Genomic DNA, 27520 nt, shown 5'->3' with positions numbered 1-27520 from the left:
GTGAAATGTGCATTCATTCATTTCCAGGAATTGCTACATGCACAACATTCAGAGGGACACTTGTTACGCTGCTGCAATAAAAGCAAAAAAAGTTGTGGCACTTTAAGGATTAAGAGCCCAATTATATGCATGTCTACTCAGAGGTAAGTCCCATTATAGTCACTGTGGCTTACTCCCAGGTAAGTGTGATAGGATTGCAGCCTACAGTTCTTTTAACAAACTACTATGTATATTCTTTTAACAATGTTAATAAGTGGGTAATGTTACTCCTGGGTAAGCGTGAGTAGGACTGCAGCCCAGGATTGTTAAAAATTTTCCTGCTTGATGATGTCACTTCTGGTCATGACATCACTTCCAGTGGGTCCTGACAGATTCTCATTCTAAAAAGGTAGGTCCCCAGTGCTAAACAAATGAGAACCACTGCTATATAGGGTTCTTGAGTACAGTATCTACTTTTATCTTCCTGAACAGAAACAGCTGTAGTGTACAATGTCCTTCATTTGTTGGCGTCCTCTCCACTTCTTTAGTGCAGGTGGGACAGCAGCCACAACCATATTTTCAGTGTAAAGTTTGCCTTGAGGACAACCCCAGAGGAAAGCCAATAGTTCACCACCACCACCACCACCCCTGCAGGCCAATACTCAGAAATAATTAGTGAATTAATTTACCTTGGGAAGTCCCATTAAAATTTCAATTTAAAAAAATTGTGATTTTTTTTATTTATTTAGCATGAGTACAGCACTGCTTGTGAATAATTATTATTAACAATATTTATATACCACTTTTCAACTAAAAGTTCACAAAGCTGTTTATAGGCAAAGGGCACTATCCTACCCAGGTCTACTCAGTAAGTTCTATTTTGTTCAATGGGGCTTACTCTCAGGAAAGTGTGGTAAGGATTGCAGCCAGAGTCAAGTAACTAAGGGCCCAATCCTAGTCAGTTTTCCAGGGCTGGGACAACTGTACCAGTGGAGAGTGCACTGCATCCTTTGATGGGGAGGCAGCCACAGAAACCTCCTCAAGGTAAGGGCACATCTCTTCCCTTACCTTCAGGCTGCATGGGTGCTGGGAAGTTGGATAGGATTGGGACCTAAGGCTACAATCCTATCCACACTTACCAGAGAGTAAGCCCCATTGACTATAATGGGGCTTACTTCTAAGTAGACAGCATAGGATTGGGGTCTGAGGCTGCAGTCCTAGCCACACTTTCCTGGGAGTAAGCCTCATTGACTATAATGGGGCTTACTTCTGAATAGTTGTTGGCAACCTTCAGTCTCAAAGACTATGGTATCGCGCTCTGAAAAGTGGTTCTGGAACAGCGTCTAGTGTGGCTGAAAAGGCATGCATAGGATTGGGCTCCCAGGCTGCAATCCTATCCTCATATTCCTTGGAGTAAGCCCCATTGACTGTAATGAGACTTACTTCTTAGTAGACATGCATGGGCTTGGGTTCTCTGGCTGCAATCCTATCCACACTTTCCTGGGAGTAAGCCCCATTGGCTTTAATGGAACTTACTTCTGAGTAGACAGCATAGGATTGGGGTCTGAGGCTGCTGTCCTAGCCACACTTTCCTGGGCGTAAGCCCCAATGGACTTCTGAGTAGACGTGCATAGGGTTGGGCTCCAATGTCGTTGATCCTTCCTGTTCTACGCACTCTGCGCGTTATACCCAGCAGCGTGGACTGGCAGCGCATCACGTTCGGAACAGTCCGATGGAACTGCCACGTAGAGCTTCAGTTCCGGGCCGGACAGCTTTAAGGAAGGGGACCCACTAGCGGCGGATTTAAAGCAGAGGACCGGAAGCAGCGCTTGCCTGCTGGAGCTGTGCGGAGGCTGCTGAGGGAGCTGATGCCGGAGGCGTTTGGAATCCTGGGAGGAGAAGGTGCTTCCCCCCCCCGCTCAGAAGCACGTGCGCCTCTTGTTCTGCACCAAGGTAGCTTCTTTGTGAGTATTCGTAAAGCCACCCAGTGGCGCGCTCAGGCTGCAGTCCTGTCCACGCTTTCCTGGGAGTAAGCCCCATTGGCTATAATGGGGCTTACTTCTGAGTAGACATGCTTGGGCTCTCAGGCTGCAACCCTATCCTCATTTTCGGAGTAAGCCCCATTGACTATAGTGGGACTTGCTGCTGAGGATTGCTATGCAGGATAGACCTGCATAAGATTGGGGTCTGAGGCTGCAGTCCTGTCCACACTTTCTTGGGAGTAAATCCATTCATTATAATGGAACTTACTTCTGAGTAGACACACCTGGGCTTGGGCTCTTAGAATGCTTAGTTAAGGAGTGAACTAGGAGCTCCCTGTGTAGTTGTGCCTCTTGTTGCAAGTTCCTCAATTCAGTCGTGCTGCTAAAGAGGGAGTAGATGTCTGCCTTTACAACAGGCTGAGAATACATGGAGGAAACAGGGTGAGACTCCCAAGGGTGAGACTAGGGCTGCTGCTGTTGGTAAACTGCTGGAGTGCATTTGTTTATAGGTCTGAAATACACCTTTCAGGTGGGACCTTGGCATCCACTGATGTGGTATCCACTGATTAGACTTATCACTGATACTGACGTCCACCTTTAAATGCCTTGTAACAAGGAAATTGGACCCAAATCCCATTTCCTACCTTCCTGCTGTTAAATAATTACAATTTCATTCAATTAAATTCCATTATTCACCCCATCTAGTGGCTGATGGCCCAATCCTAAACAGTGCACACTGGCTTACTGCCAGCATGCACCATCATAAATGTGCTGTAAGGCACATTTGCATCCCTCTGTGCCAGTACAGTGCTGGGCTAGCACCAGTGGACTGCCTCAGCTCCACTACTCTGTGGTTGCCCACACCACCTGAGTGGTGGAGAGGTAGGTGGGGGCATGGGAGGAGGCATTCTGGGGTGGGGAGAGGGTGGAGAGGAAACATGCCAGGGGTGGGAGGGAGACAGGACTGCCTGAACTCCACTCCTCTGCATCCAGAGCCTCCGTGTCGGGCCATGGGCCCAACATGGAGGCTTTTGATTCTATGGTAGCCCACAGATTGCCACAGAATTGAGTAGCCCCATTTCAGGGCTTCTTGGCTTGACAAAAATCCCCTTCCCCTGAGGAGCTGGTGGAGGCTGCCCTGTTGTGCACAGGATGCCATGGCATTCCCGGCCCAATGGGCAGCACAGAATTGGGCTGCCTGTGCTGTATAATGTCTATACCAGTGGTTCTCAAACTTCCCAGGAGATTTACTCCTGGGGTAAGTCTGGGCGGGGGCAGCAAAGCGATCCCCAGGTTCGCGCCCCTGTGGGGGGAGGGGGGATATTTTTTAACAAAGCATACATGCTCCCAGGGTCCAGGGGGTGTGGGGAGCCCTGTGGAGCGCTTGCAGGGCTCCCCACGGCTTCTGAACAGTTAAAGTTCCAAGCATGACTAAACCAGAAATTCCTCTTCCGGTTTAATCGCGCTTGGAAATTTCACTGTTTAGAAGCCACGGCGAGCTCTGCAGGCCTCCCCACACCCCCTGGACCCTGGCAGCATGTATGGTTTGTTAAAAACAATAGCCCCCCTCCCCCCCCAGGAGTGTGAGCCTGGGGATCAATTTGCAGCTTTCTCCCTGCTCCTGCCCCTTAAAGGGAATGAGGCATTGTTACACAAGCTGGTGGGTCACGACCCTCTAGTTTGAGAACCACTTGTCTATACCAATGCATTCTGAGGCGACAATTGAGGAGCAAGAAACCTGAAAGTGGTTTGTTAAAGCTATTTTTCCACTGATTTGATATCCACTGATTTTTTTTAATCCACTAGGGCAGTGATTCTCACACATTTAGCACTGGGACCCACTTTTTAGAATGAGAATCTGTCAGGACCCACCGGTAGTGATGTCATGACTGGAACTGACATCAAGCAAGAAAATTTTTTAACAATCCTAGGCTGCAATCCTACCCACACTTACCCAGGAGTAAGTTCCATTTACTATCATTGTTAAAAGTATATACATAGTAGCCTGTTAAAAGTACATGTCTGTAACATTTCCCCAAATGCAGACACATACCATGGTAGCATCAAGTCAAATATATTAAACATAAAATTTTGAAAAGAATGGCGACCCACCTGAAATTGGCTCGTGACCCACCTGGTGGGTCCCGATCCAAAGTTTGAGAAACACTGTACTAGGGTTTCCAGAATGGAACCCCAGTGGATAATGAGGCATGACCTGTGATTGTTTTTAGAAATGCAAAATTGGCACTGGTTCAGAATTTGAATGCTGAACCTTCTGGCTGGATTGCATTACCTGATGAAACATTTGTTTCATGTTTTCTTTCTCCATGAAACATTTATTCTATTCTGGAGCAGATTTGACATAAAGACTGCACATGGGTATATAGCTATGACGTACACAGTCTATTTTTCAACATCTTTTCTTGAGGGATCATCAGATCCTTCCACAAGGACATGAAGGGCACTGTTTTCGATGGCTCCACATCAGACCCCTTTGACATCCGAAGCGGAGTGAAGCAGGGCTGTGTTCTTGCACCAACCTTGTTTGGGATTTTCTTCGCTGTCCTGCTGAAGCAGGCCTTTGGAACTGCAACAGAAGGCATCTATCTCCGGACCAGATCAGATGGAAAGCTCTTCAACCTCTCCAGACTGTGAGCAAAGTCCAAAGTCCAGCTGAAATGTCTGCGCGACTTCCTCTTTGCCAACGATGCAGCTGTCACTACTCGCTCTGCCAAAGATCTCCAGCAGCTCATGGATCGTTTTAGCAAGGCCTGCCAAGATTTTGGACTGACAATCAGCCTGAAGAAAACACAGGTCCTGGTTCAGGATGTGGACTCACCTCCCTGCATTACAATCTCTGTGCTTGAACTGGAGGTTGTCCATGACTTTGTGTACCTTGGCTCAACGATCCCCAACACTCTCTCTCTCTCGATACTGAGCTAAACAAACACATCGGTAAAGCAGCTACCATGTTTTCCAATCTTATGAAGAAAGTCTTGTCCAACAAGAAGCTGACGGAACATACCAAGATCCAGGTCTACAGAGCTTGCGTCCTGAGTACACTTCTGTACTGCAGCGAGTCATGGACTCTTCGCTCACAACAGGAGAGGAAACTGAACGCTTTCCACATGCGCTGCCTCCGACACATCCTGGCAGGACAAAGTTCCAAACAACACAGTCCTGGAATGAGCTGGAATCCCTAGCATGTATGCACTGCTGAAACAGAGACGCCTGTGTTGGCTCGGTCATGTCGTGAGAATGGATGATGGCCGGATCCCAAAGGATCTCCTCTATGGAGAACTCGTGCAAGGAAAGCACCCTACAGGTAGACCACAGCTGTGATACATCTGCAAGAGGGATCTGAAGGCCTTAGGAGTGGACCTCAACAGGTGGGAAACCCTGGCCTCGGAGCGGCCTGCTCGGAGGCAGACTGTGCAGCATGGCCTTTCCCATTTTGAAGAGACACTTGGCCAACAGACTGAGGCCAAGAAGGAAGGCCCATAGCCAGGGAGACAGACCAGGGACAGACTGCACTTGCTTCCAGTGTGGAAGGGATCGTCACTCCCGAATCAGCCTTTTCAGCCACACTAGACGCTGTTCCAGAACCACCATTCAGAGCGCGATACCATAGTCTTTCGAGACTGAAGGTTGCCAACTACGTAGTCTGTTTTTGAACATCTTTTCTTGAGGGAAGAAAGACCTTTAAAACTTATTTGAAGTCAGGCTGCTCAGACTAGGTCTAGGACACAGTCCGTATCTCCTCAGCACAAATGACATTGACCACTTTCCACCACCATCAGCCTAGTTGTGACAAAACCCAACCTACCCTGGAGCCAGAATATGAACCCAGACCATGGAACAACACTGCTGTGACTAGTCTGAGCAGTTACTGAGGCCACAAATTCACAGTGCAATGTAGCTCCCATTGTTGAGGACAGTGTGCATTTCAAATGCTTAGGTGCCTTGAAGGAGAATTAGCTGCTGGGTTATGTGCAGCCTGGGATAGGCTAGATCTCATCTGCCTCAAGTAGTGCTAGAGGAAGATCACATGGGCATAACACAGCAGGGGGTGGATTGTACTCCTATGCATAATATGTTTGGTGACATTTTTCACAAGTGCATACTGTATTCCTTTTCTCAGATTTGCTGAAAATGATCCGCCTTCTACAACGATCTTGTTTTCAAGTTCCTTCCAAGGTAAACCTCTTCCAAAGAGTTTAATGAAGAAGGGGGATTGATAGTCTTGAAATCTATAAACAACCCCACATTTCTTGCAGACTTAATGCTCCTCCGTCTTTCAAAATGGGCATCTAAGTGGATATATAAGTATAAAACCCTGCACATAATGTCTCATGTGCTAGAGAAGATCTATTCAAACATCTTATGTTCACTTCTTGCCTCTACTGATCTGTTAGTTATAAGCCAAATGGCAAATTTTTTGCTTGATATTTTAACAAGATGCAGAATTAATTCTGCCATCTACCTTAACGATCCCACCTTTTAGATAGTCTTATATTGCCTTTTCCTTGTATGCTTGCATGTTTGTCTTTTTTGTTTTTTTGTTAATGCGTAATAAAGGTTTTTGAAATTGAATCTATTCAAACAACAAAATTGGATTTTACCTTGCACACAGAAGCTTCCTTTGCTTTCAAGAATAACAATTTTTATTCTCGTTGAGTAACAAATACTGAAGGAAGTTGGAATGGAACAGTATCCAGTACAGGTTGAGCCTTATTATTGCAAAAAATGCACTATAGCAAATCAATTTAAAAAACAAAGTTTCTTTGCTCCTGTGATTTAAAAACAGCCTTGCTGACCTTTGTGATGTAAGATAAGAGTCATTAAGAAGACAATCCATCAGTCAGTCCTCTGCTTCACTCAGCCCCTCCCTTCACCAATGCAAAATGATCACCTTTCTTTCACGTGCTCAGGGGGGGAAGGAAGGGGTCAGCTGGAGAGAGAAGAATTGATGGATTGTCAGCCAGCTGCCCTCTCTTTCTCATTAAGGAGGCTATTGTTAAAGGATTGTTCAGTTTTTTAAACTGATTTTAAAGGGATGCATTTTTTCCCCTTCTCCAGGGATCAGCACATTCATTCTCATTTGCAGTAGCCATTCCTGTTGAGTCAAATCCTTGTATAAAAAATCCATGTAGTGTATAAATAGGCTGGACTTGTAGTTATTTTCTGGGGCCTCTTTTCTTTAATTGTCAGTATTGCAGAGACTAAGTATTGTAGAAGTTTTTTGCTTAGTCATGAAAGTCTCTACAATTGACAAATTTGATAGAAAATGGAAATACTGTATAAATAGTTGTTAGTTCATGTGTTTGGTCATGCATGTTGATATCAGTAGATAGTTTATGAACAGAGGTGAGTTTAGGAGAGAAGATAAGTCTGATCTTGAACATACTGATTTCAAGATGACAATGAAGCAGCTAAATTTAAGTATCAGGGGGAGATGCAGGATAGGAGGGAAGGAGAAAGTTTCAGGGTAGAGAGGTAGAGCGGAGTGGTGTCGGCATATAGCTAATACTGAATTCCAGAAAGCCACCTTGAGCTTTCAAAAAGGTGGGGTATAAATGTCTTAAATCAATCCATAGGCCATGATGAGGTCACTCTGAGACAGTGTGTGTAGAGCCAATAGCAGGGCCAGCAATAAAACAGTCTTTAGTACAGGTGAGAACTGAAAACTCCAGGATATATAAATATACTGTATTGAACAAGACATACTATCCTCATCATGCACACACACCTCCACATTGTAATTCCTCAAATTATCTTTTCAAATTTAGATCTGAGTGATTCAACTTAAGACCAAGTGTGAAGTAGCTCATCCTTTTAGCTACCGAAAGCTTGACTGATATCACATACTAATATGCCCTTACACTTATAATTGCAGATGGTTTATCTTCAAACTCATTCTGGGAAGAGTAAAGCAGTTCCTTTTACACGTGTGCTGGCTATCCTACCAAATTCGCAGCTGTTTAGACAGGTTCCTGCCAGCATAACCAAGGCAAAGGGATTCCATTCTTCCTGCTGTAGTTGGAAGAAAAAGAAGCCACCAGAACCTGCACCCCGAGAACTGGACTTGTTGCGATATGACATGAAATTTCTAAAGGACTCTCCAAAGCCAGCCCTTTACTTAAGCTTTGCAGCACTAATTCCATTTGTTTCAGTACCATTGTTAATGGCCATCCAGGAAGTCTTCTACCCAGAGTTGGTATTTGCTCAAATTGCATATGGTGCTTCTGTAGTATCTTTCCTGGGAGGGATTAGGTGGGGATTTGCTCTTCCAGAAGGCAGTCCTGCCAAACCAGATTGGATTAATTTGGCTAACAGTGTTGTTCCTTCGTTAATAGCCTGGATTGCCTTGCTTTTCCATGATGACCTCACTCAAGCTGGAATCATGGTTGTAATGGGCTTAGGGATAGCCCTGCATTATGACCTGGCTCTCCTCCCCACCTATCCCAGTTGGTTTAAAGCTTTGAGGGCAATCTTAACTATCGTGGCTGCATCTTCTTTGGTTGCATCATTACTTATTATTAACACTTTTCCAGAAAGGCGTTTAACCTATAAAGCGAGTGAAGTGGAATTATCCAAATAAACTAGCAGAAAATGCATTGGCCTGTGATACACCATGAATTTCTTTGACAATATTTAAAATACTATCTGGCAAGAAATAAAGTTGTGAAATTAGAAAATAGTAGCTGTAATCCAAGACTGAAAAAGAACAAGCTACTTTGGGAGGGTAGGCGCTGAAAGCCCATTGGGCATATTACAGGAGAAGCATAGCACACCCATGGTTCATTGTCGTACATGAAGAAGAATGGATACATCTTTCCCGGTGAAGAGATAAATGAGCTCCAGCTGTATCAAGAACTCTTGCTATTTGGAAAAATCACTGCCACTTATGCCAGAAATTACTTCCTGTCACTTTCCCTTACATGTTCATAATGTGCAAGACTGCTCTGATACACAATGAATATTGAAAGAGCTCCAGAAAAGGTCAAGTGTGAAATACTGCACTTGCTCAATTAAACTCTTTGTGATTTACTACTCTGTACTTGTATTACCATGTAAGTGATGATTGTTTCCAGTTAATCACTTTTTCAGTTATAAGTGACATCCTTTTTTTTTGGTATTGACTAATTAGTGGCATCTAAGATATTTCTTTCCCTTTCTGTAAAGATTGTTTAAAAACTAGTGTTACTAACAGTGACAACAATTAGCTTGCTGGAGTATATTGTTCATTAGTACTACAGTCCTAAGTTTTTTAACTATGCAGTAAGTCTTGCTCATTTCTGTAGTACTTATTCTACACAGGGGGAATCCTACCCTTACGTCGTAGGAAGTAAGACCTATTCACGCCACTGAGATACTTCCAATTAAAGAGAACCAAGACCAGTGTGTTGGCATCTGCTTCTTTACATATATACTCAAAAATAAGTCCCAAAGAGGTCAACAGGGCTTACTCTCAAGCAGGCATAGTAAGGATTGCAGCCTTAAAGTTCAATTCCATTCCTGCACTTCAGGACTTACTAAGTCCTTTGTGGGACTTACTTCTTTTGTAGAAGAGGAAACACACAGATCATGTTCTGGGAACAGTGGCCATTTGAATAAGAACATTACTGTTCTTTCTGATCAGACTGAAGTTTTATCAGGTCCAGCATTCTAAGGCTGATCATGAACCCGGGCAAGCACAAGAGCAGGACATGAAAACAACTATCCTGCCTGAGTGTTTGAAAATTGTTAGTTTACCTTACTCAGAAGTGTTCAGTAAGCCCATTGTGTTCAGTAAGACTTAGGCAGTAAACCTGTCCTTCTGGAAACAAACACCTCTAGGTTTGGGCCATACTAGCACGTACTCAGACATACAACCTATGAAGACAACCGACCCCTAGCTATTGGGGTGACAACAAGAGAACAGTGAATTTATCTTATCCTTTTAAAAACCATCTATCTGAACATGCCACATCTTTCCTTTGTACATTGCATAAGCATGCAGTAGGGAAAGAAGTGAGGCAGAGAGGGAGGGTTTGTTCACCACTTTTCATCCAATTATTTCAAAGCAGTTCACAAGAAAATGTTGAACTGTTCAACATTTCAACTGTTCAAATGCTTAGGTGGATGACTGTGAAAAAGTTACGTTATGGGAAGTAAAACTGCATTTTCTGACCCTACTGACAGTGGCAGACCATGAATTTCCTTGAACTAGTAGAAAAAAATTATAGAATATTCATTAACCTGTTCCAGGATAGTTCCTTTCAGCAACTATTGTCAAGAGTACTGCATACCTTTGTATCTGGATTTTCATCTGCTAGAATCCCACAGTGACATAGGGTAGAGGTGGTTTTTCACTCGCCTTCTAAATATCATAATACTTGTGATCTGATGTATACTTCCTCCTATTTATTTAAACTCTGTATATTGCAAATTCTTGTTTCCAGATGACATGGAATTCAGGGTGTACTTGTTAGTGAGTAAGGAAGAGCGAAAGCAGAAATTCTGAAGTAATATATAAAATCTTCCAGTTGTCACTCAGTTGAAGAATTTTATGTAAAATATGTATGTATAATAGAAAGGATATTCATAGAAAAGGGCAAGTTCTTGCTATGCACAGGGAAATAAGTTACTGTATTTCTGTAGTAAAGGCATTGAAAAAGATTGGGATAAATCATGACGGAGAAAGAACAAAAGGTACAAGTTGTATGCTACTTATCTCCTTGTCTCATATCTGTGGCAAACAAATTAGTATTCTTCTAAAACAATCTTTTTATTGATAAAGATATTCATAAGCTAACATTCATCAAAACAAAACTTTCATCACTCTTGCCCATCTGCTCTAAGCAAAACAATTTATTTAATGGAAGGTAAAAGGCCGACTGTAAGTGGATTTTCATGAGAATAAAGCCCCACAACTTAGGATGTTCCTGAAAAAAGCAATGTAGTTAGAGCAATGTTAATTTTGTTTCAACACAGAGAAGCAAGCCAAAACTCATATCTTGTAACAGCAGGGACTTTATACTGCTTGAGAATTACCCATGAAACCCTCCTGGGTTTCACAGACAAGCACTTCCATAGAGTCAGAAAGATACCAAAATGGTGCAGATTTTGGAGTTCTTTCCCACTTCAGACTGGTTCTCTTTCTTGGAAGGTGCCCAAACCTTCACCACTTCTAGAAAACTGAAATTTCTTCTCCTTCAAAGCACTGCCACGCCTCCTTCACAGCGGCTAGTGATCATGTTAGCAATTTCAGTCCAAGTATCCAGATGTGGGTTATAAACCTCAACAGAATCTGAAGTTACTGGGGCAGCTGAATCATAGCTAGCAGTCCTGCCTCCTGTGGCGTATAGTAGACCGTTCACAGCTACGACACACACGCCAGCTCTTGGAACCTTCATTGAAGCGACCTCCATCCATTTCTCCTGATGATTAAGAAATATTTTTTAATTAATTAATGTTTACGATGCAATATGTTTCTCTATGTTTACTATGAAATATGTAGAGAAGTGTTCTAGAAATACTTGATGTATCAAGAACAAGAAGTTCTACAGGAAAGTCTGTGCCTGACTGCTCACCACACATTCTTGCTGGGGGTGGGTAGGTTCTATGTCACCTTAGTGACACAGCACAGAACCAATGGATGATAATTATTCAAATTAAGGTGCAATAGAAAAAATAAGTAGACTATATTGATATATTAAAACTATGTATATATAGTGGACAATAGTTCAGCCTTGCAAACAAGTTTCCAGAAGGAACGTGTCCACCTGCCCAGTCATACGCATACTGCTTATTGATGCCAAATGGACTGCAGCCAACTGAGGGCTCTAGCATCAACCTGGAGGTCTGTTTTTCCATCACTACAGCTAACAATATAAGCTATGCACAAAGTGCTCCCTTTAACAGCCATCATAGACAACTGGACCATAGAAAAGAGAGAAGAATGAGCACCATTTCTCATGCTACAGCTTTCAGCCACAAGTGGGCTAAAGGGTATGGTTCACTGCTTAGGGGCATGAAAGGATCTCAGATGAAACTGCAGAAGTGCAATTCTGGCAAATTGTTAAACCTTGTATTGTATTGGCAACCTTCAGTCTCGAAAGACTATGGTATCGCGCTCTGAAAGGTGGTTCTGGCACAGCGTCTAGTGTGGCTGAAAAGGCCAATCCGGGAGTGACAATCCCTTCCACACCAGGAGCAAGTGCAGTCTGTCCCTGGTCTGTCTCCCTGGCTATGGGCCTTCCTTCTTTGCCTCTTAGCCTCAGACTGTTGGCAAAGTGTCTCTTCAAACTGGGAAAGGCCATGCTGCACAGCCTGCCTCCAAGCGGGCCGCTCAGAGGCCAGGGTTTCCCACTTGTTGAGGTCCATCCCTAAGGCCTTCAGATCCCTCTTGCAGATGTCCTTGTATCGCAGCTGTGGTCTACCTGTAGGGCGCTTTCCTTGCACGAGTTCTCCATAGAGGAGATCCTTTGGGATCCGGCCATCATCCATTCTCACGACATGACCAAGCCAACGCAGGCGTCTCTGTTTCAGCAGTGAATACATGCTAGGGATTCCAGCACGTTCCAGGACTGTGTTGTTTGGAACTTTGTCCTGCCAGGTGATGCCGAGGATGCGTCGGAGGCAGCGCATGTGGAAAGCGCTCAGTTTCCTCTCCTGTTGTGAGCGAAGAGTCCATGACTCGCTGCAGTACAGAAGTGTACTCAGGACGCAAGCTCTGTAGACCTGGATCTTGGTATGTTCCGTCAGCTTCTTGTTGGACCAGACTCTCTTTGTGAGTCTGGAAAACGTGGTAGCTGCTTTACCGATGCGCTTGTTTAGCTCGGTATCGAGAGAATGAGTGTCGGAGATCGTTGAGCCAAGGTACACAAAGTCATGGACAACCTCCAGTTCATGCTCAGAGATTGTAATGCAGGGAGGTGAGTCCACATCCTAAACCATGTACTTTCAATTTATAGCTGCAACCAGATTCTTATCAGTTGCCAAGTTTACCAACAGAAGAAGCACCATCTCAGGTGCAGCAGCAAAACATGTAAGTGCTGTTGTGTGCTTCTTCTCACCTTCACTCTTATGATTCACATACCCAGCTACAACTTCACTGTGATTCCATACTTCCCTGCCTCTTTGCCCGTTTCTGGTGGCTTTTAATCTTTTACCCATTTTAAATGTCAATTTTTTTTTTAAGCCAGTTCCTTTATGTGGGGTTTGATTCTGAAAGGGGCAGAGGGTTAGGCTTCATGACAACCACAAAGGCCAGTCTGTCTGAACATGTTTCCAGCACCTTCTGGGAACAGGAAGAACCAATTGCTTCTGAACTCAATTCAGACTGGAAGTTTGTACGTCTGCACAGTGAACTCATTACACCAGCTACATATGTATACAGGTTTAAACACATGCACTTGTTTATTCCCCAGTGTTGCTATAGCCATTTCTGGTAGCAGATACAAAGAACTCTAAGGGTAACTAGACACTTCTGAAATCACAAACATTTTTAATAGGTCTTGTAACCAATGTGTGGCAGCAGTGAAGAGGGCTAATTCCATGCTTGGGATCATTAGGAGAGGCATTGAGAACAAGACAGCTAATATTGTAATGCTGTTGTACAAATCGATGGTAAGGCCACACCTGGAGTATTGCATTCAGTTTGGTTGCCACATCTCAAAAACGATATAGTGAAGATAGAAAAGGTGCAAAAGAGAGCAATCAAAATGATTACTGGGCTGGGGCACCTTCCCTATGAGGAAAGGCTACAGCATTTGGGCCTCTTCAGTCTAGAAAAGAGGTGCCTGAGGGGGGACATGATTGAGGCGTACAAAATCATGCAGGGGGTGGACAGAGCCAATACAGAGACACTCTTTTCCTTCTCGCATAACACCAGAACCAGGGGACATTCACTAAAGTTGAGTGTTGGGAGAGTTAGGACAGACAGAAGAAAATATTTCTTTACCCAGCATGTAATTAGTTTGTGGAACTCTTTGCCACAAGGAGTAGTGATGGCATCTTGCCTGGATGTCTTTTAGAGGGGATTGGACAAATTTCTGGAGGAAAAGTTCCTTACGAGTTACAAGTCATAGTAGGTATGTGCAAGCTCTTGGTTTTAGAGGCAGGCTGCCTCTGATTGCCAGATGCAGGGGAGGGCACTGGGACGCAGGTTGTGTCTGTTGTCTTGTGTGCTCCCTGGGACATTTGGTGGGCCACTGAAATACAGCAAGCTGGACTACATGGGCCTTTGGCCTGATCCAGCGGGGCTCTTCTTATGTTCTTATGTAACCTGATTTGTGAAATTCAGCCTTACCTCGTCAAAAGAGTATTTTTCAACAGTTGGAAGTGCACCTTGAGTTTCGTTCCATCCTCCAACAGCATAGATGCAGTCATTCAGAGCAGCCACACCCAAATATGCCCTTCTGGTGCCCATTGCAGGGAGTGTAGTCCAACGCTTAGATATTGGTTCATAGACTTCCATAGAGCACAGTTCTATTCCTTCATTGCCAATGCCTCCAACAACATAAATTAAACCTGGAACATAAGGACTTCCTATTAAATCTATGCCAGGTGAATAAAGTTGTTAAAAGAGGAATTAATGGAAACATGTAATACTGATTGCAGTCCATAGGACAGTTATTCCACAAAATTTTAATGGTCAATGGGACTATTGTTGAATAGATGGCTGTTGACCAAAGGGCTTTCTACACAACCCAGTTCTTGGTGTTGTTTTATTTTGCACAATATATTTATTTTATGTATACAGGTATTTATATACCGCCTTTCTTTGGTCGTCAGATTTCTCCTCAGACTTTTAATCCAAGGTGGTTTACATAGGCAGGCTGTTCTAAACCCCCGTAGGGATTTTTACAATTGAATAGTTCTAGTCTTTCATAGAACTCCTCTTTCCAGTTGGATTCCTTCCTGGTCTGGCCTCTCTCTGGCCCTTCACCTCCCACGCTCCACTTGACGGCAACTCCTCTCTGCCACCGAGGGTCAGCTCATCAGTATATCAGCGTGTTGTCAGTTCTCGGGTACTTACGGTTGTTTCGAACTGGCAGCCTCAGATCTTCAGGCATACAAGGTGGCAGCTCTACCAACTGAGCCAGACCTCCTGCCCATAAACAAACATTTGTTTTTCATGGGCTGCACACAGTCTACACATCGTCCTTCAAGTTAGCAGTTAGTAGTTCAACTTGGACATATACTGTTGTGGAGTGTAGGAGTTTCCAGCAGAGCAATATAAACGGCTGCACAGCAGAAACTTGAAGCTGATGATCAAGACTGTCCCACAGGAGGCACGATAGTTACAAATAACCACTCCAAACAGAAGGCTGGGTTCCACCACCAAGGTATATTTACAGGAGATATTTACAGCAACATAGCAGACAGCAACGCTGGACAAACAGACAGCAACACACATCTGGCTCCTCAATCCCTATGCCCCGGGAGCATTTGTTTGCAGGCCTACTTTATACTTAAGGCCATGCCCAAACTCAGGTGCACAGGGTTTGCACTTAGTATCACCTGCCACTTAGATACATGGAGCACATTAGAATTAAACACCAACAGGCTACATCAGGTACAGTGCCTGTAACTTTTCTCCTGTGCACAAGACCTGAGGGATTTCTAAGATTTCAGACCTCAACATATACTACATTTTCTGAGTATTCTAAATACATTACAGAGCTGACTCTCAGGGGCCCTAGAGTAGTCCTAAAAGAATCCCACAGCTGTTGTGAGATTCACAACAGCTTCACAGGTTATGAATTACTATGTGAAAGTCACACACAGAGTTGAGGAAATCTAGTTAACACATTTTCTAAGTGAATTGAGAGGCTGTTTCAATTCCTGTGGCAGCCAGTGAGATGTTGGGGGGGGGGGCAGGAATTCTGGAGCCCTCTGGGGGTTCTGAGTCCTCATGTATGTGCCTGTGTGGGCTCAGTCTCAAATTTACAGATTAATCAGGTAGACAACAGTGAAGAACTATACCCTAACCTACTATCCTGCAGGTTATAGTTTTCGGGAGTATATGTCTGAAAGAAAAATCTAATTATACAGATCATAATCTAATAATATGAACCATGCAATTATGAATGCTATACTAGAATTTTCAAGACTTGCCAGTTCTAGCCACAACTGTCAAAAAGGTTTACACAAGACGTGCAAGAGATTTCTATATTGGTTTATAAAGTCTGCCTTCTATTACAGTTTTGTTAGGTATTCTGAGAAATGGGACAACAATGTGTGCCAGACACAAGGATGCTGTGTTCAACATAAAGTCATTTTACAACATCAAGGACCCAATCCTATCCAACTTTGCAACTGCAATGCAGCCCTGAGGTACAGGAACAAGCATTCCCTGACCTTGAGGAGGCCTCCATGACTGTCCCGTCCCATCCCCCCCCCCCACAGGATGCAGCACATGCCTCATTGGCATGGTTGCACCAGCGCTGGAAAGTTGGATAGGAATGGGTCCTAAGACAAAGCCAAACAAACAAGAAATGTAGGAAGCAATTCCCAAGACAAAAATTTCCTTCCTTCTCTCTCACACACGCACCCCTCCATGGCAAAAATTAAAATAAAGCCTCACAGACATCTGTATTTTGCTCTTTTGTTACAAAGATGACATCTGAGCCCACTTACCTTGCATTTCACAGCATCCAAAATTATAGCGTGGCAATGCCATGCTGCCTACCACTTCCCAGCTATTCTCTTCAGGATCAAAACGTTCAACCGAGGTGCCAATCTCTGCTCCAACCCAGCCTCCTGCAAACCAGAATAAATAGCCAGAATAAGGACACAAATGAGGAATGCAACAGAGTTAACTGCTCACATCTCTCTGAAGCAGCTACCTCTTTGGTTAAAGAGACCATTGACTGCAAGTAAAAAGATCAGATTTCTAGAGGCTATGCGTTATGTGCAAATGTGCATGGTGGAGCCCCAATTTATTTATTTTTTAAACCTTGTTTTAGAAATTATGCTTAACTCCTGGTGAAGGAGAGGGAAGAGGAGGAAGCAGGGATGAAGAGCCAGGACAGACAGTTCATATATACCTTTTGATAGTCTGGCATATCTGATAATCTGGAATCTTCTAGGGCTACAATCCTAACCACACTTTCCTGAGAGTAAACCCCATTGAACAAAATAGGACTTACTTCTGAGTAGACCTGGTTAAGATTGTGCTCTAGTCTAGGTCTAAGGTGCCTAGTATTAGAAATCTGCTGTACTTAGCTGACAAGTTCCAATGTTATTCCTACTCTCTGACATACAGAATACTAAGACATCCCTCACTTAAGGTTACAGATTCAGCAACCAATAGACTTGCCAAAAGCGTAGATGGTCCCATAGCAGGAACACACTCCTAGTCCACAGCGAGGATGGTTCATGGAAGCTACAGCTGCCCATTGCTTAGTAATAGGATCATAACGTTCTGTACAGTCAAAAATCATGGAGTCTTTCTCACCTTAAAAGAAAACCAAGGACACAGAGAAAATCAGGTTCTTTGTAGACAATAAATATACTGTTGAGAATAGATGCACCGTCAAGACACTTTTCAGCTAATGCTTTAACGTAGACTACTATAGGTTACAAAATCAGCACTATTGCCAGGACCAAAACTGCCTTCTCTGTGTCGTGATGCTAAATCTCTAAATGAGCTCTCAGCAAGAAAATGCTTTAAATATTTTACCAGAAAAGGTTTGTTTAAAATGTTTTCAGTACATGCAGTAACAATTTAAGGGAAGGGCAGAGCAATATCTTTGGAATGGAACAGGGTGATGGATGTGGCTCCAAGTGATCAAAGGGTTTAGGCAGGCTGGGAGAGATTAAAGCCTGCCTTGAAGGAATTCCCTTTCCCCAGTCTATCTTCTCCCCATGACTTCCATCTCATCCTCAAATGAAGGGGGAACACTATACTCTGAATGCAACATACTACAATTAAAAATTTTTTCTAAATTATAAAATGTAAAAACCATTAAAGATGACTAAAGGCCTTGATGAAAAGGTACATTTCAAAACTCTGGAATAACAAGGCAGTTGGTGTCTCTCTTACCTTGTAGAAAGGTGAGAGGCTTGGCCCCACCCCGTCGAGTTGGAGGACTTGCATGGGGCTGCGCAGGCTGTCCCTGTGACTCTGACGCAACCAGCGATGACATCATCAACCAGCAATGACATCATCGTCGGGCACCGCAGAGCCAATGGTGGCCAAAAGGGATTGGCCCAGCTAGCTGATTGGGAGGGGCTTGGTCCTGGTGGGGTGAGAGGCCTCAAAGTGGGGAGGACAAGAGTGGAGGGAGGGAAAAGGAGGAAGCAGAGATGAAGAGCTGGGAACAGAAGAGTGAGGAAATCTCAGGATGGGAAGACAGAGGAGAGGTAGGCCAAAGCAAGGTACAAAGCTGGAAAGAGAGAAGTGTAGACCAGGAGAAGAAAAAGATAAACAAAGCAGAAAAGGGGGGTCAAGTGAAACGGGGGACTCCTAAGCCCTAGCAGTAAGGGGTCTGGGAGAAGGGAAGAGATGAACCTTCCCAGGAGAAGAGAGAGGAGAAATAGAGAAAGGGTCAAGAAAGGAGACAGAGGGGCAGATAAGAAGGCACAAGGGGGAACCCCCGTCCCTAGGGAGTAAATAACAAAAACAAACAAACTGGAGAACATCTGACTTTTCCCCCAGAGATTCTGCACCCCTACCTCCAATGGCATAGACCATTCCTCCTACCACTGCAACTCCCAGCCCACTGCGAGCCTGATGCAGGGAAGACACAGTAGTCCAGAACTGACTGAAAGTGTCAAAACGTTCCACGCAGCTGAGGGCTCTGCTGTCGCTCCAGCGGCCTCCCTGCAGGCGAGTGTAGCCACCTATTCCAGAAGCAGAAATGGCACAAGCTGATCTGCAGGCTCCAAATCAGCATTTCTACTACAGTGCAACTTTTGAAGGTGTCTGAAATGCTAACAAGAAGACTGGTTCCGTACCTACTGCGTAAAGGTATTTCCTGGCTTTTCTTCGGGGACGGGCTTTAGCTGCCTGGAGGAAACTGCTAACTTTGCTGTCTTTGGGAGATTTACACACTTCACAGTATTCTTTTAACAGAGTCTGAAGGGCCACTCGGAGACTGAAATCAGGAACACCTTGGAAGGGAGGGAAGAAATGAAATGCTCAGTAGTGGCCAAGCTATAAGTAAACCATGAGTATCCATATAGTTTTGAGCAATGAAAATCCATTGGTTTATTGGATTTCTAGCTTGCCCAAAACACACACGCACACCTTTTTAAATTTAAAAAAGTTACACAACTAGAATACAGTAGATACCAAATTTCCCCTTGCCTACTTATTCCCAACCATTAAAATCCACTGGATCATTTCAGACAATACTGATTAAGGATGTGCACAAACCCATACCTACCCAGTCCCCTTCTGGATGAACTTTTCCCCTTCTGCTGATTGTGGTAGGAGAACTGTCAAAATCTGTCCCTCACACGTGATTCTAAATACTAGTTTAAACTAGTGGTTAGACTGTGTGTGAGGGTGAGGTTCATATCACTTACAAACATACACAACAATCAGAAGAACAGAAAAGGCAGAGGGGGCCTTGGAGGTGCTCATGTACATCTTTAATCATATGTAAGTGGGCTGCTTGGACAGAATCACCCTAATCCAGATTAACAGTCTGATCCTAAACCAGCTCTTGCCCACAGAACAAACAAGTGTGCTGCTGCAAATGTGCTGTAAAGCACATTACGATCACATGGAGGCGAGTGCATCATGTCGAATGTAGGCTATTTCTCAGGGAACCCAGTATTTCCCATAGTTGGACACTTCCAAATACTTACACCATGATCAGGGGCTCTAATTTGGCAAGGGCTTGGTGTTAACAGTGGTCAGCACAGGCCTAATTAGTGCAAGCTATTGCATCTTCATAGGGGTACCCATGCTTATGATACCTGTAACAAAATCCATCTCCATGTTGGGTCACTGGGTGATACAAAGGTATACAAAGTCCAACTGCACACACTCCCCTATATGAAGTTACCTTCTATGTACTTCAAGAGTCTTTGAGGGGGAAGCAAAGGAAAGCGAACTGTATCCAGGACTTCCACCACGTGTTTCTTTCTTCTCCCCAGGTCTTTCAGAATCCACTGCATTGCAGCTGTGAAAACCTGGTACTCATCTTCTATGCTCAGCTCCTCACTCCTCAAGATCTTAATAAGCTGTTCTTTTGTCAAGGTCAGGAATTCCTCTCCATTCTGGATGTCCAAGAAGTGGGCATGGATGTAATTCTCTGTGAATTCTAGTAGATCATGACAAACAATTTGTTCAGAGAACTGGAAGAGTCCAATGCAGTTGGTGGGGTCAACCTGCCCCTTTAGAAATTCACAGCAAAGGTCTACCACTTCCATGAGCTGGAACATGTCTGCCGCCACAATCAGTTCTTGGACGTTATTCTCGCCAATGCCAACAACACCTGTATATACAACACAAGAGACCAACTTTCAGATCATAAAAAGTCTTGCCAACATGCTAGATATGGACTTTGCCACCAAATTGTGACTTAAGAACATAAGAACAGCCCCACTGGATCAGGCCATAGGCCCATCTAGTCCAGCTTCCTGTATCTCACAGCGGCCTGTATCTCACAGAGACCAAATGCCCCAGGGAGCACACCAGATAACAAGAGACCTCATCCTGGTGCCCTCCCCTGCATCTGGCATTCTGACATAACCCATTTCTAAAATCAGGAGGTTGCGCATACACATCATGGCTTGTACCCCATAATGGATTTTTCCTCCAGAAACTTGTCCAATCCCCTTTTAAAGGCGTCTAGGCTAGACGCCAGCACCACATCCTGCGGCAAGGAGTTCCACAGACCGACCACACGCTGAGTAAAGAAATATTTTCTTTTGTCTGTCCTAACCAGCCCAACACTCAATTTTAGTGGATGTCCCCTGGTTCTGGTATTATGTGAGAGTGTAAAGAGCGTCTCCCTATCCACTCTGTCCATCCCCTGCATAATTTTGTATGTCTCAATCATGTCCCCCCTCATGCGTCTCTTTTCTAGGCTGAAGAGGCCCAAACGCTGTAGCCTTTCTTCATAAGGAAGGTGCCCCAGCCCCGTAATCATCTTAGTCGCTCTCTTTTGCACCTTTTCCATTTCCACTACGTCTTTTTTGAGATGCGGCGACCAGAACTGGACACAATACTCCAGGTGTGGCCTTACCATAGATTTGTACAACGGCATTATAATACTAGCCGTTTTGTTCTCAATACCCTTCCTAATGATCCCAAGCATAGAATTGGCCTTCTTCACTGCCGCCGCACATTGAGTTGACACTTTCATCGACCTGTCCACCACCACCCCAAGATCTCTCTCCTGATCTGTCACAGACAGCTCAGAACCCATCAGCCTATATCTAAAGTTTTGATTTTTTGCCCCAATGTGCATGACTTTACACTTACTGACATTGAAGCGCATCTGCCATTTTGCTGCCCATTCTGCCAGTCTGGAGAGATCCTTCTGGAGCTCCTCACAATCACTTCTGGTCTTTACCACTCGGAAAAGTTTGGTGTCGTCTGCAAACTTAGCCACTTCACTGCTCAACCCTGTCTCCAGGTCATTTATGAAGAGGTTGAAAAGCACCGGTCCCAGGACAGACCTTGGAGCACACCGCTTTTCACCTCTCTCCATTGTGAAAATTGCCCATTGACACCCACTCTCTGCTTCCTGGCCTCCAACCAGTTCTCAATCCATGAGAGGACCTGTCCTCTAATTCCCTGACTGTGGAGTATACTGACTTGTATACTGACTTGTAATATATGACTTGTAATATACTGATGCATATGAGTGTCATATTAATTACTTAGATGGAAACTAGCAGCATGGTAAGGCATAGACGCTCTTCAAGAGCTTCTCCACACAATACTGGGGACAAAACCACCATCGTAAAATATAATTGATGAATGCTGTTCGTACATCCAATAGTCACCAGTGTAGACCAGTCTTACAAACTACAGATGAGAAGGCAAACCGGAGTTGTAACTATACTGCTTCAGTCTGCTAGGGGAGCTCACATGTCCACCAAAAAAAAATTCACTGAACACAGAAAACATACTTCTTGTATGAGAGGAAGAAAGTTAACGTAGACGAGAACCCCTTCGCCCTGAAACACTAGTTTTCTACATACAGGGAATTATTGCTGTTTGGGAGAGCCAGCAGTCTGGAGAACCCTTTGGACTCTGAAATGGTGCAGACCAAGCTTGGGTTTACTTCCATGTTTATAATTGTAAGAATGCGGCCAGTTGTGTGCTGCACAAAGGTTCTGCATTCTCAAAGACAAAGCAGATTTGCACTCCTACCCTAACAAATTAATCCTGTGCATATCTATATGGAAGTGAATTCTATTCACTTTAATGGGACTGACTCCCATGTAAGTAGGCTTAGAATTGCAACTTAAGGATGTTTATTTAGAAAATAGTCCAGTTATTTTAAATGGATAGAGGTGTTCATTTCTGTTGAGTAAAATAGGATTACAGCCTAAGGGCCCAATCCTATCCAACTTTCCAGCTCCGGTGCAGCTGCAATGCAGCTCTGAGGTAAGGGAACAAATGTTCCCATACCTTGAGGAGGCCTATGTGACTGCCCCCCACTGCAGGATGCTGCACAAACCCCATTGGTATTGCTGCACCAGCCCTGGAAAATTGGATAGGATTGAGTTCTCAGTCTTACTCAGGGGTGTCCAAAGTTTTTGGCAGGAGCACCACATCACCTCTCTGACACTGTGTTGGGGGGAAAAAAAGAATTAATTTACATTTAAAATTTGAATAAATTCACATAAGTTTACATAAATGAATATATTAAAGATGAACTTATATGAATGAATGAAGGTCTTGCAATAGCTCAAGGCCTATAAAAGGCCTTGCACAAAGCAAGACTGGCCTTTCCTTTGCTGCCGCTACTGCACCACAGACGTGAAACAACAAGCAGTTGAGGGAGCCCTCATCCCACAGCTCACGTGAGAGGTTAAACAGTTGCCCTCATGCTGAGAGCAGTTGCGTTGGGCCAGTGTGGGCTCCAACAAATCTCCGGAGGGCCAGAGGCTCATTGGAGACAGGGGGCTCCCTGAGGGCCGCATTGAGAGGCCTCAAGGGCCGCAAGTGGCCCCAGGGCCGGGGTTTGGGCACCCCTGGTCTTACTGAACACAATGGGCTTTCAAACAGTTTTCAAATACCTCTATAAAGGGGGCTTACTTCCAGAAACATGTGCTTAGCAGTCACCTCAGACAGCAGATTGATGGGGAGTGTCCACCCATTCTGTCTACTCCTCCACCGCTCCTCCTCTCCCTCCCTGGATTAGAAAAGGAAGAGGGGGGTGGAGTGGAACAGGAATTGTGGAGGACCGGAAAATGGTGAGCCAGATGTACACTTCTCCACACTTCCCCTTTTACTCTGTCCCCTTCTTCCTTCTGCAATCCAGGGAGTAGGAAGAGGAGAAGCTGGCACATCATCAGATAAGGGGAGTGAAATTGGGTACACCACCTCAGGCACCTGCAGGTCTTGGGCTGGCTCTGGTTCTTAGGATTGCATCTTCAGTACAACTCACTACCATGTTCATATAAAGACAGAGAGCTGCAATATCAGAGTGGGGGGGGGGATGGCTGCTATTTAATCACTGTAGCACTAGATAACTCTCACTAGTCTACCAGTGAAGTCACTCAGAGATGGGGGAGGATGAAATAATAAGGTCCAAAGCCTTACTGAAAATCAAAACATTTGTGTAGGAACTCCTAGGCTACTAAAACATTGCTACAAAGCAAAACAAGAGGAACTGTTTTAGAAATGAATTTACCTGTGTAAATAAAGTCCAGAAGAACCTGAAAGATGCCAGCATCCACACCCAGGATCTGCACAACATCCTTTGAAGATTCTTTCATCCCTCCTGCAAACAGAGCCGCAAAGTACGGGCTGCTCGCAGCCAGGACAAGCCGGTGGACCTTAAAGACTTCTTCACCAACCTGGAGTTGCACATCACAGAAGTGCTGCCCACACCTCATCTTGTTGATCTGGGCTAGTATAAGACGAGCATGCCTATCTGCCAGGAAGGGGAACTCACTAGCAGCAGAAGCCATGACAGGTCACGCAGAAGTGAGTGAATGAATTTCACTGCCCATCATCCACCACAGGACTGGGAAAACCAAGGAACAATTTGTAGAGGACAGGTCTCATGGTGGAATCAATACTGAGGATAAAAAAAGACACACTGTTGCTCAAATCAATTAATATAAAGATACTGTCAGGTGCCATCCCAGGTTGGATATCATAAATTGAAAAGCAAAAAACTCCATGGAGAAGCTGGTGCTCAACTGACAGGTGGTTAAATTTGCTGCAGGTTCTTCCTATGTACTCTCTAACTACTATGTTGCCTTCGGCCTGCATGCTTTGATGTTTTAAGAGGAATGTATTTTAAGAAAATACTTTCTGTTAATTTAATCATCAGGCATAAATTTGTAATAGAAAATTAAGGAACATTATTAACATTATAGTGATATAATAAACAGATAAACATTATAGTGGAACTGCCAGCTCCTTCACTGAAAGCTCAAGACTTGTACAGTTATGATGTCTGTCAGTTGTCATCCAATGCCCTTTAAAGATGTCTATTTAGTTCAGATTAGAGCCCATATAACAACCATCTACTAATAACAATAACAAGAAATGCCCCTAAGTGCATACATTTCTGATCCAAGATATTGCTCTTTTTAGACTGGTTCTAATCACTGAACATTGCAATAATTTCTTTTTTTCTTTCCATGTATATTTATTTATAGATTACTAACAATACAAAACAACAAGTAAAAAGATGAAATCTCTAACCACATAGAATACCTGTAAAATAAAGCAAGTACAGAGCAGCATCTCCTATTTGCATTAGCTTCCCTAACATCTAATCAAAACATCAAAATAAGCCATAGATAGATCTCCAACAGAGCCTTCCTATAAATTGCTTTTCTAATCCATTTGTCAATTAATTCTCAAATCTCTTTTCAAAAGTATTTTCGTTATCCCTGTCTGTCACACCCACAAATCATTACATCCTGTTCCCCCCCCCTTGTATGCAGGAAGTCAATGAGTGGTTTGCAATTGATCATAAATGTGTTTACCCACTTTAAGTAAAATTCTACGTTTGTCCATTTCTGTTAAGTCCAAAACCTTAATCCCCCATTCTTTGGCAGAAGATGTTTCTGTCGTTTTTCAGTATAGGGCTATAGCACTAATTTCAATAAGATCTGCTAACAAGTACATATGGTTATATAGAGGCTCTCTGTGGTTACACAACAGTGACAGGGGGAAAAAAACACTTTACACATGCTTATTGGCAAGTCAGTTCTCTGTTCCAGAGTGGCATTCAAAACAGGTTCTGAGTTCAAATGATGCTCTGGCTGAAAGGGAGGCTGAAGTAGCTGGTTCTTATGGCTCTGATGCAACAGCTAAAACTACCTTGGAGGGGGAACAGAAAGCTACTAAACAAAGACTCTCATCTGTACAAAAGCGGTGGCTGACATTACCTGATGTTTCCCGTTCAGCTGTTAAAGGTCCCCTCTGAAAACCTTTGCAAACCCCACTTGCCTGCCCCAGAAACATGGAGAAGCATCCATTCAATGCACTACTCTGGAAGGGGGTTTCAAATGCGCATGTCTAACAGGGGCGAGGGGAGGGAGAGAGAGGTGCATTTGCGCAGTACGGGATGCGAAGCCTTCGCCCTTAGCAGAGGGGAGGAGGGAATGAGTGCCCAGATCTCTGCGCACGCGAGATAACAGAGATGCAGGAGAAGGGGGAGGCAGCGCTTCCACTGATGACTTTTGCTGCTAGGGGTCCAGGTGGGTTCAAGAATCCTGGTGCAAATAAAAGAAACTGAAGGTTCTATGCCTGCACTTTTAATGAAAGCAAGAGAAAGGCTGCAGTCCTAACCACAGTTTTCTGAAAGTAAGCCCCATTGACTATACTGGGGCTTACTTCTGAGTAGACAGGCATTGGATTGGGCTCAAAGGGATACAAAGTTTAATGTCATTTCGCTTGCAGTATCTAGAACAACCTTTTTCATCTCATGGCACACTGACAAGGCACTAAACTGGTCAAGGCACACCATGCTGCTGGTAGCAGGGGGGGGCGCTCACATCCCCATTGGCTCTAATATATGACTAATATATGACCGTTCCCCAAACTTCTGCGGCACACCTGCAGACTATCCACAGCACACCAGTGTGTCACTCTGACCGCTTTCAGGTCTTCTTACAGCTGTTAAAGAGGATGAGGTGGTCTCGGCTGTGTACTTGGAATATAATGTGGTGTCACCATGCTTGGTCCCTGTCTTGCTACCATACACACCTATCAACATATGTACCAAAATGCACACAAAAAGAGCCTTTCAATTATGTTTCTTCTCTTTCTGCCCCCTTCCCCCATCTATTTCTTATTTCACTAATGTCTGGGCAAAAGATCACACCTCTTACCCAAGGCTAGAGGGGGACGAGGGTGAACATTGCTCAACCTGAGTCAGCAGTTTGCCCACCCTCACATTTATGGGTCTTTGATGTTTCTCCATACTTATCCTTTAATTTCGCTCACCAGTATATATACCCAACATAATTGCCCACCCTGAAAAAAAAAAAGTCATTCACCCACCTCTAGAATCCTGACTACGGACCTATCTTACCCCAGACATTTTACTAATAGGAAGTGCCACCTAACTAAGCAAAGCATTTTACATGGATCCATTGCAGCAGTCAGATCTCAGCTGTTATAAGCCGAGCGGTTGTTGTTAGGAGGATTGGACAACCTAGCACCTAGTATTGAGAACAAAACGGCTAATATTATAATGCCGTTGTACAAATTGATGGTAAGGCCACACCTGGAGTATTGTGTCCAGTTCTGGTCACCACATCTCAAAAAGGACATAATGGAAATGGAAAAGGTGCAAAAGGGAGCGACTAAGATGATTGCTGGGCTGGGGCACCTTTCTTAAGAGGAAAGGCTACGGCGATTGGGCCTCTTCAGCCTAGAAAAGAGACGCCTCAGGGGGGACATGATTGAGACATACAAAATTATGCATGGGAAGGATAGAGTGGATAAAGAGATGCTCTTTACACTCTCACATAACACCAGAACCAGGGGACATCCACTAAAATTGAGTGTTGGGACAGACAAAAGAAAATATTTTTTACTCAGCATGTAGTCGGTCTGTGGAACTCCTTGCCACAGGATGTGGTGACGGCATCTGGCCTGGATGCCTTTAAAAGGGGATTGGACAAGTTTCTGGAGGAAAAATCCATTATGGGTTACAAGCCATGATGTGTATGTGCAACATCCTGATTTTAGAAATGGGCTATGTCTGAATGCCAGATGCAAGGGAGGGCACCAGGATGCAGGTCTCTTGTTATCTGGTGTGCTCCCTGGGGCATTTGGTGGGCTGCTGTGAGATACAGGAAGCTGGACTAGATGGGCCTATGGCCTGATCCAGTGGGGCTGTTCTTATGTTCTTATGTTCACCTGCATTTCCAGCCTGCTGCTTTGGTGACTGATAGCACAGTCC

General features: G+C 44.2%; 2 protein-coding genes across 3 annotated transcripts; one reads left to right on the top strand and one right to left on the bottom strand.

Annotated features, from left to right (window-relative positions):
* The first annotated feature begins 1809 nt into the window (after window positions 1-1809).
* On the top strand, window positions 1810-9362 carry TMEM69 (transmembrane protein 69). Of its 2 annotated transcripts, none has more exons than XM_066626013.1 (3): window positions 1810-1932; window positions 6103-6158; window positions 7858-9362. In XM_066626013.1, exons 1-3 carry the CDS (start codon window positions 1848-1850, stop codon window positions 8560-8562), a joined length of 846 nt encoding a protein of 281 aa, XP_066482110.1. In that variant the 5' UTR covers window positions 1810-1847; the 3' UTR covers window positions 8563-9362. The 2 variants fall into 2 exon arrangements, with proteins under 2 accessions (XP_066482110.1, XP_066482111.1); XM_066626014.1 differs by having other exon boundaries at window positions 1866-1943.
* A 1132-nt stretch (window positions 9363-10494) lies between these two features.
* On the bottom strand, window positions 10495-25586 carry IPP (intracisternal A particle-promoted polypeptide). Its single transcript, XM_066626012.1, has 9 exons — window positions 25497-25586; window positions 23780-24169; window positions 19970-20401; window positions 18912-19067; window positions 18630-18797; window positions 17272-17409; window positions 16590-16712; window positions 14257-14477; window positions 10495-11383 (listed from the first exon to the last, which is right to left on the bottom strand). The coding sequence occupies exons 2-9, from the start codon at window positions 24057-24059 to the stop codon at window positions 11159-11161; spliced, it is 1743 nt and encodes a 580-aa protein (XP_066482109.1). The 5' UTR covers window positions 24060-24169; window positions 25497-25586; the 3' UTR covers window positions 10495-11158.
* Window positions 25587-27520: the final 1934 nt, after the last annotated feature.

The sequence above is a fragment of the Tiliqua scincoides genome, chromosome 4, assembly GCF_035046505.1.
Source record: "Tiliqua scincoides isolate rTilSci1 chromosome 4, rTilSci1.hap2, whole genome shotgun sequence".
Taxonomy (NCBI): domain Eukaryota; kingdom Metazoa; phylum Chordata; class Lepidosauria; order Squamata; family Scincidae; genus Tiliqua; species Tiliqua scincoides.
The sequence above is the reverse complement of the archived record's forward strand: the minus strand, read 5'-3'. Positions and strand labels throughout refer to the sequence as shown.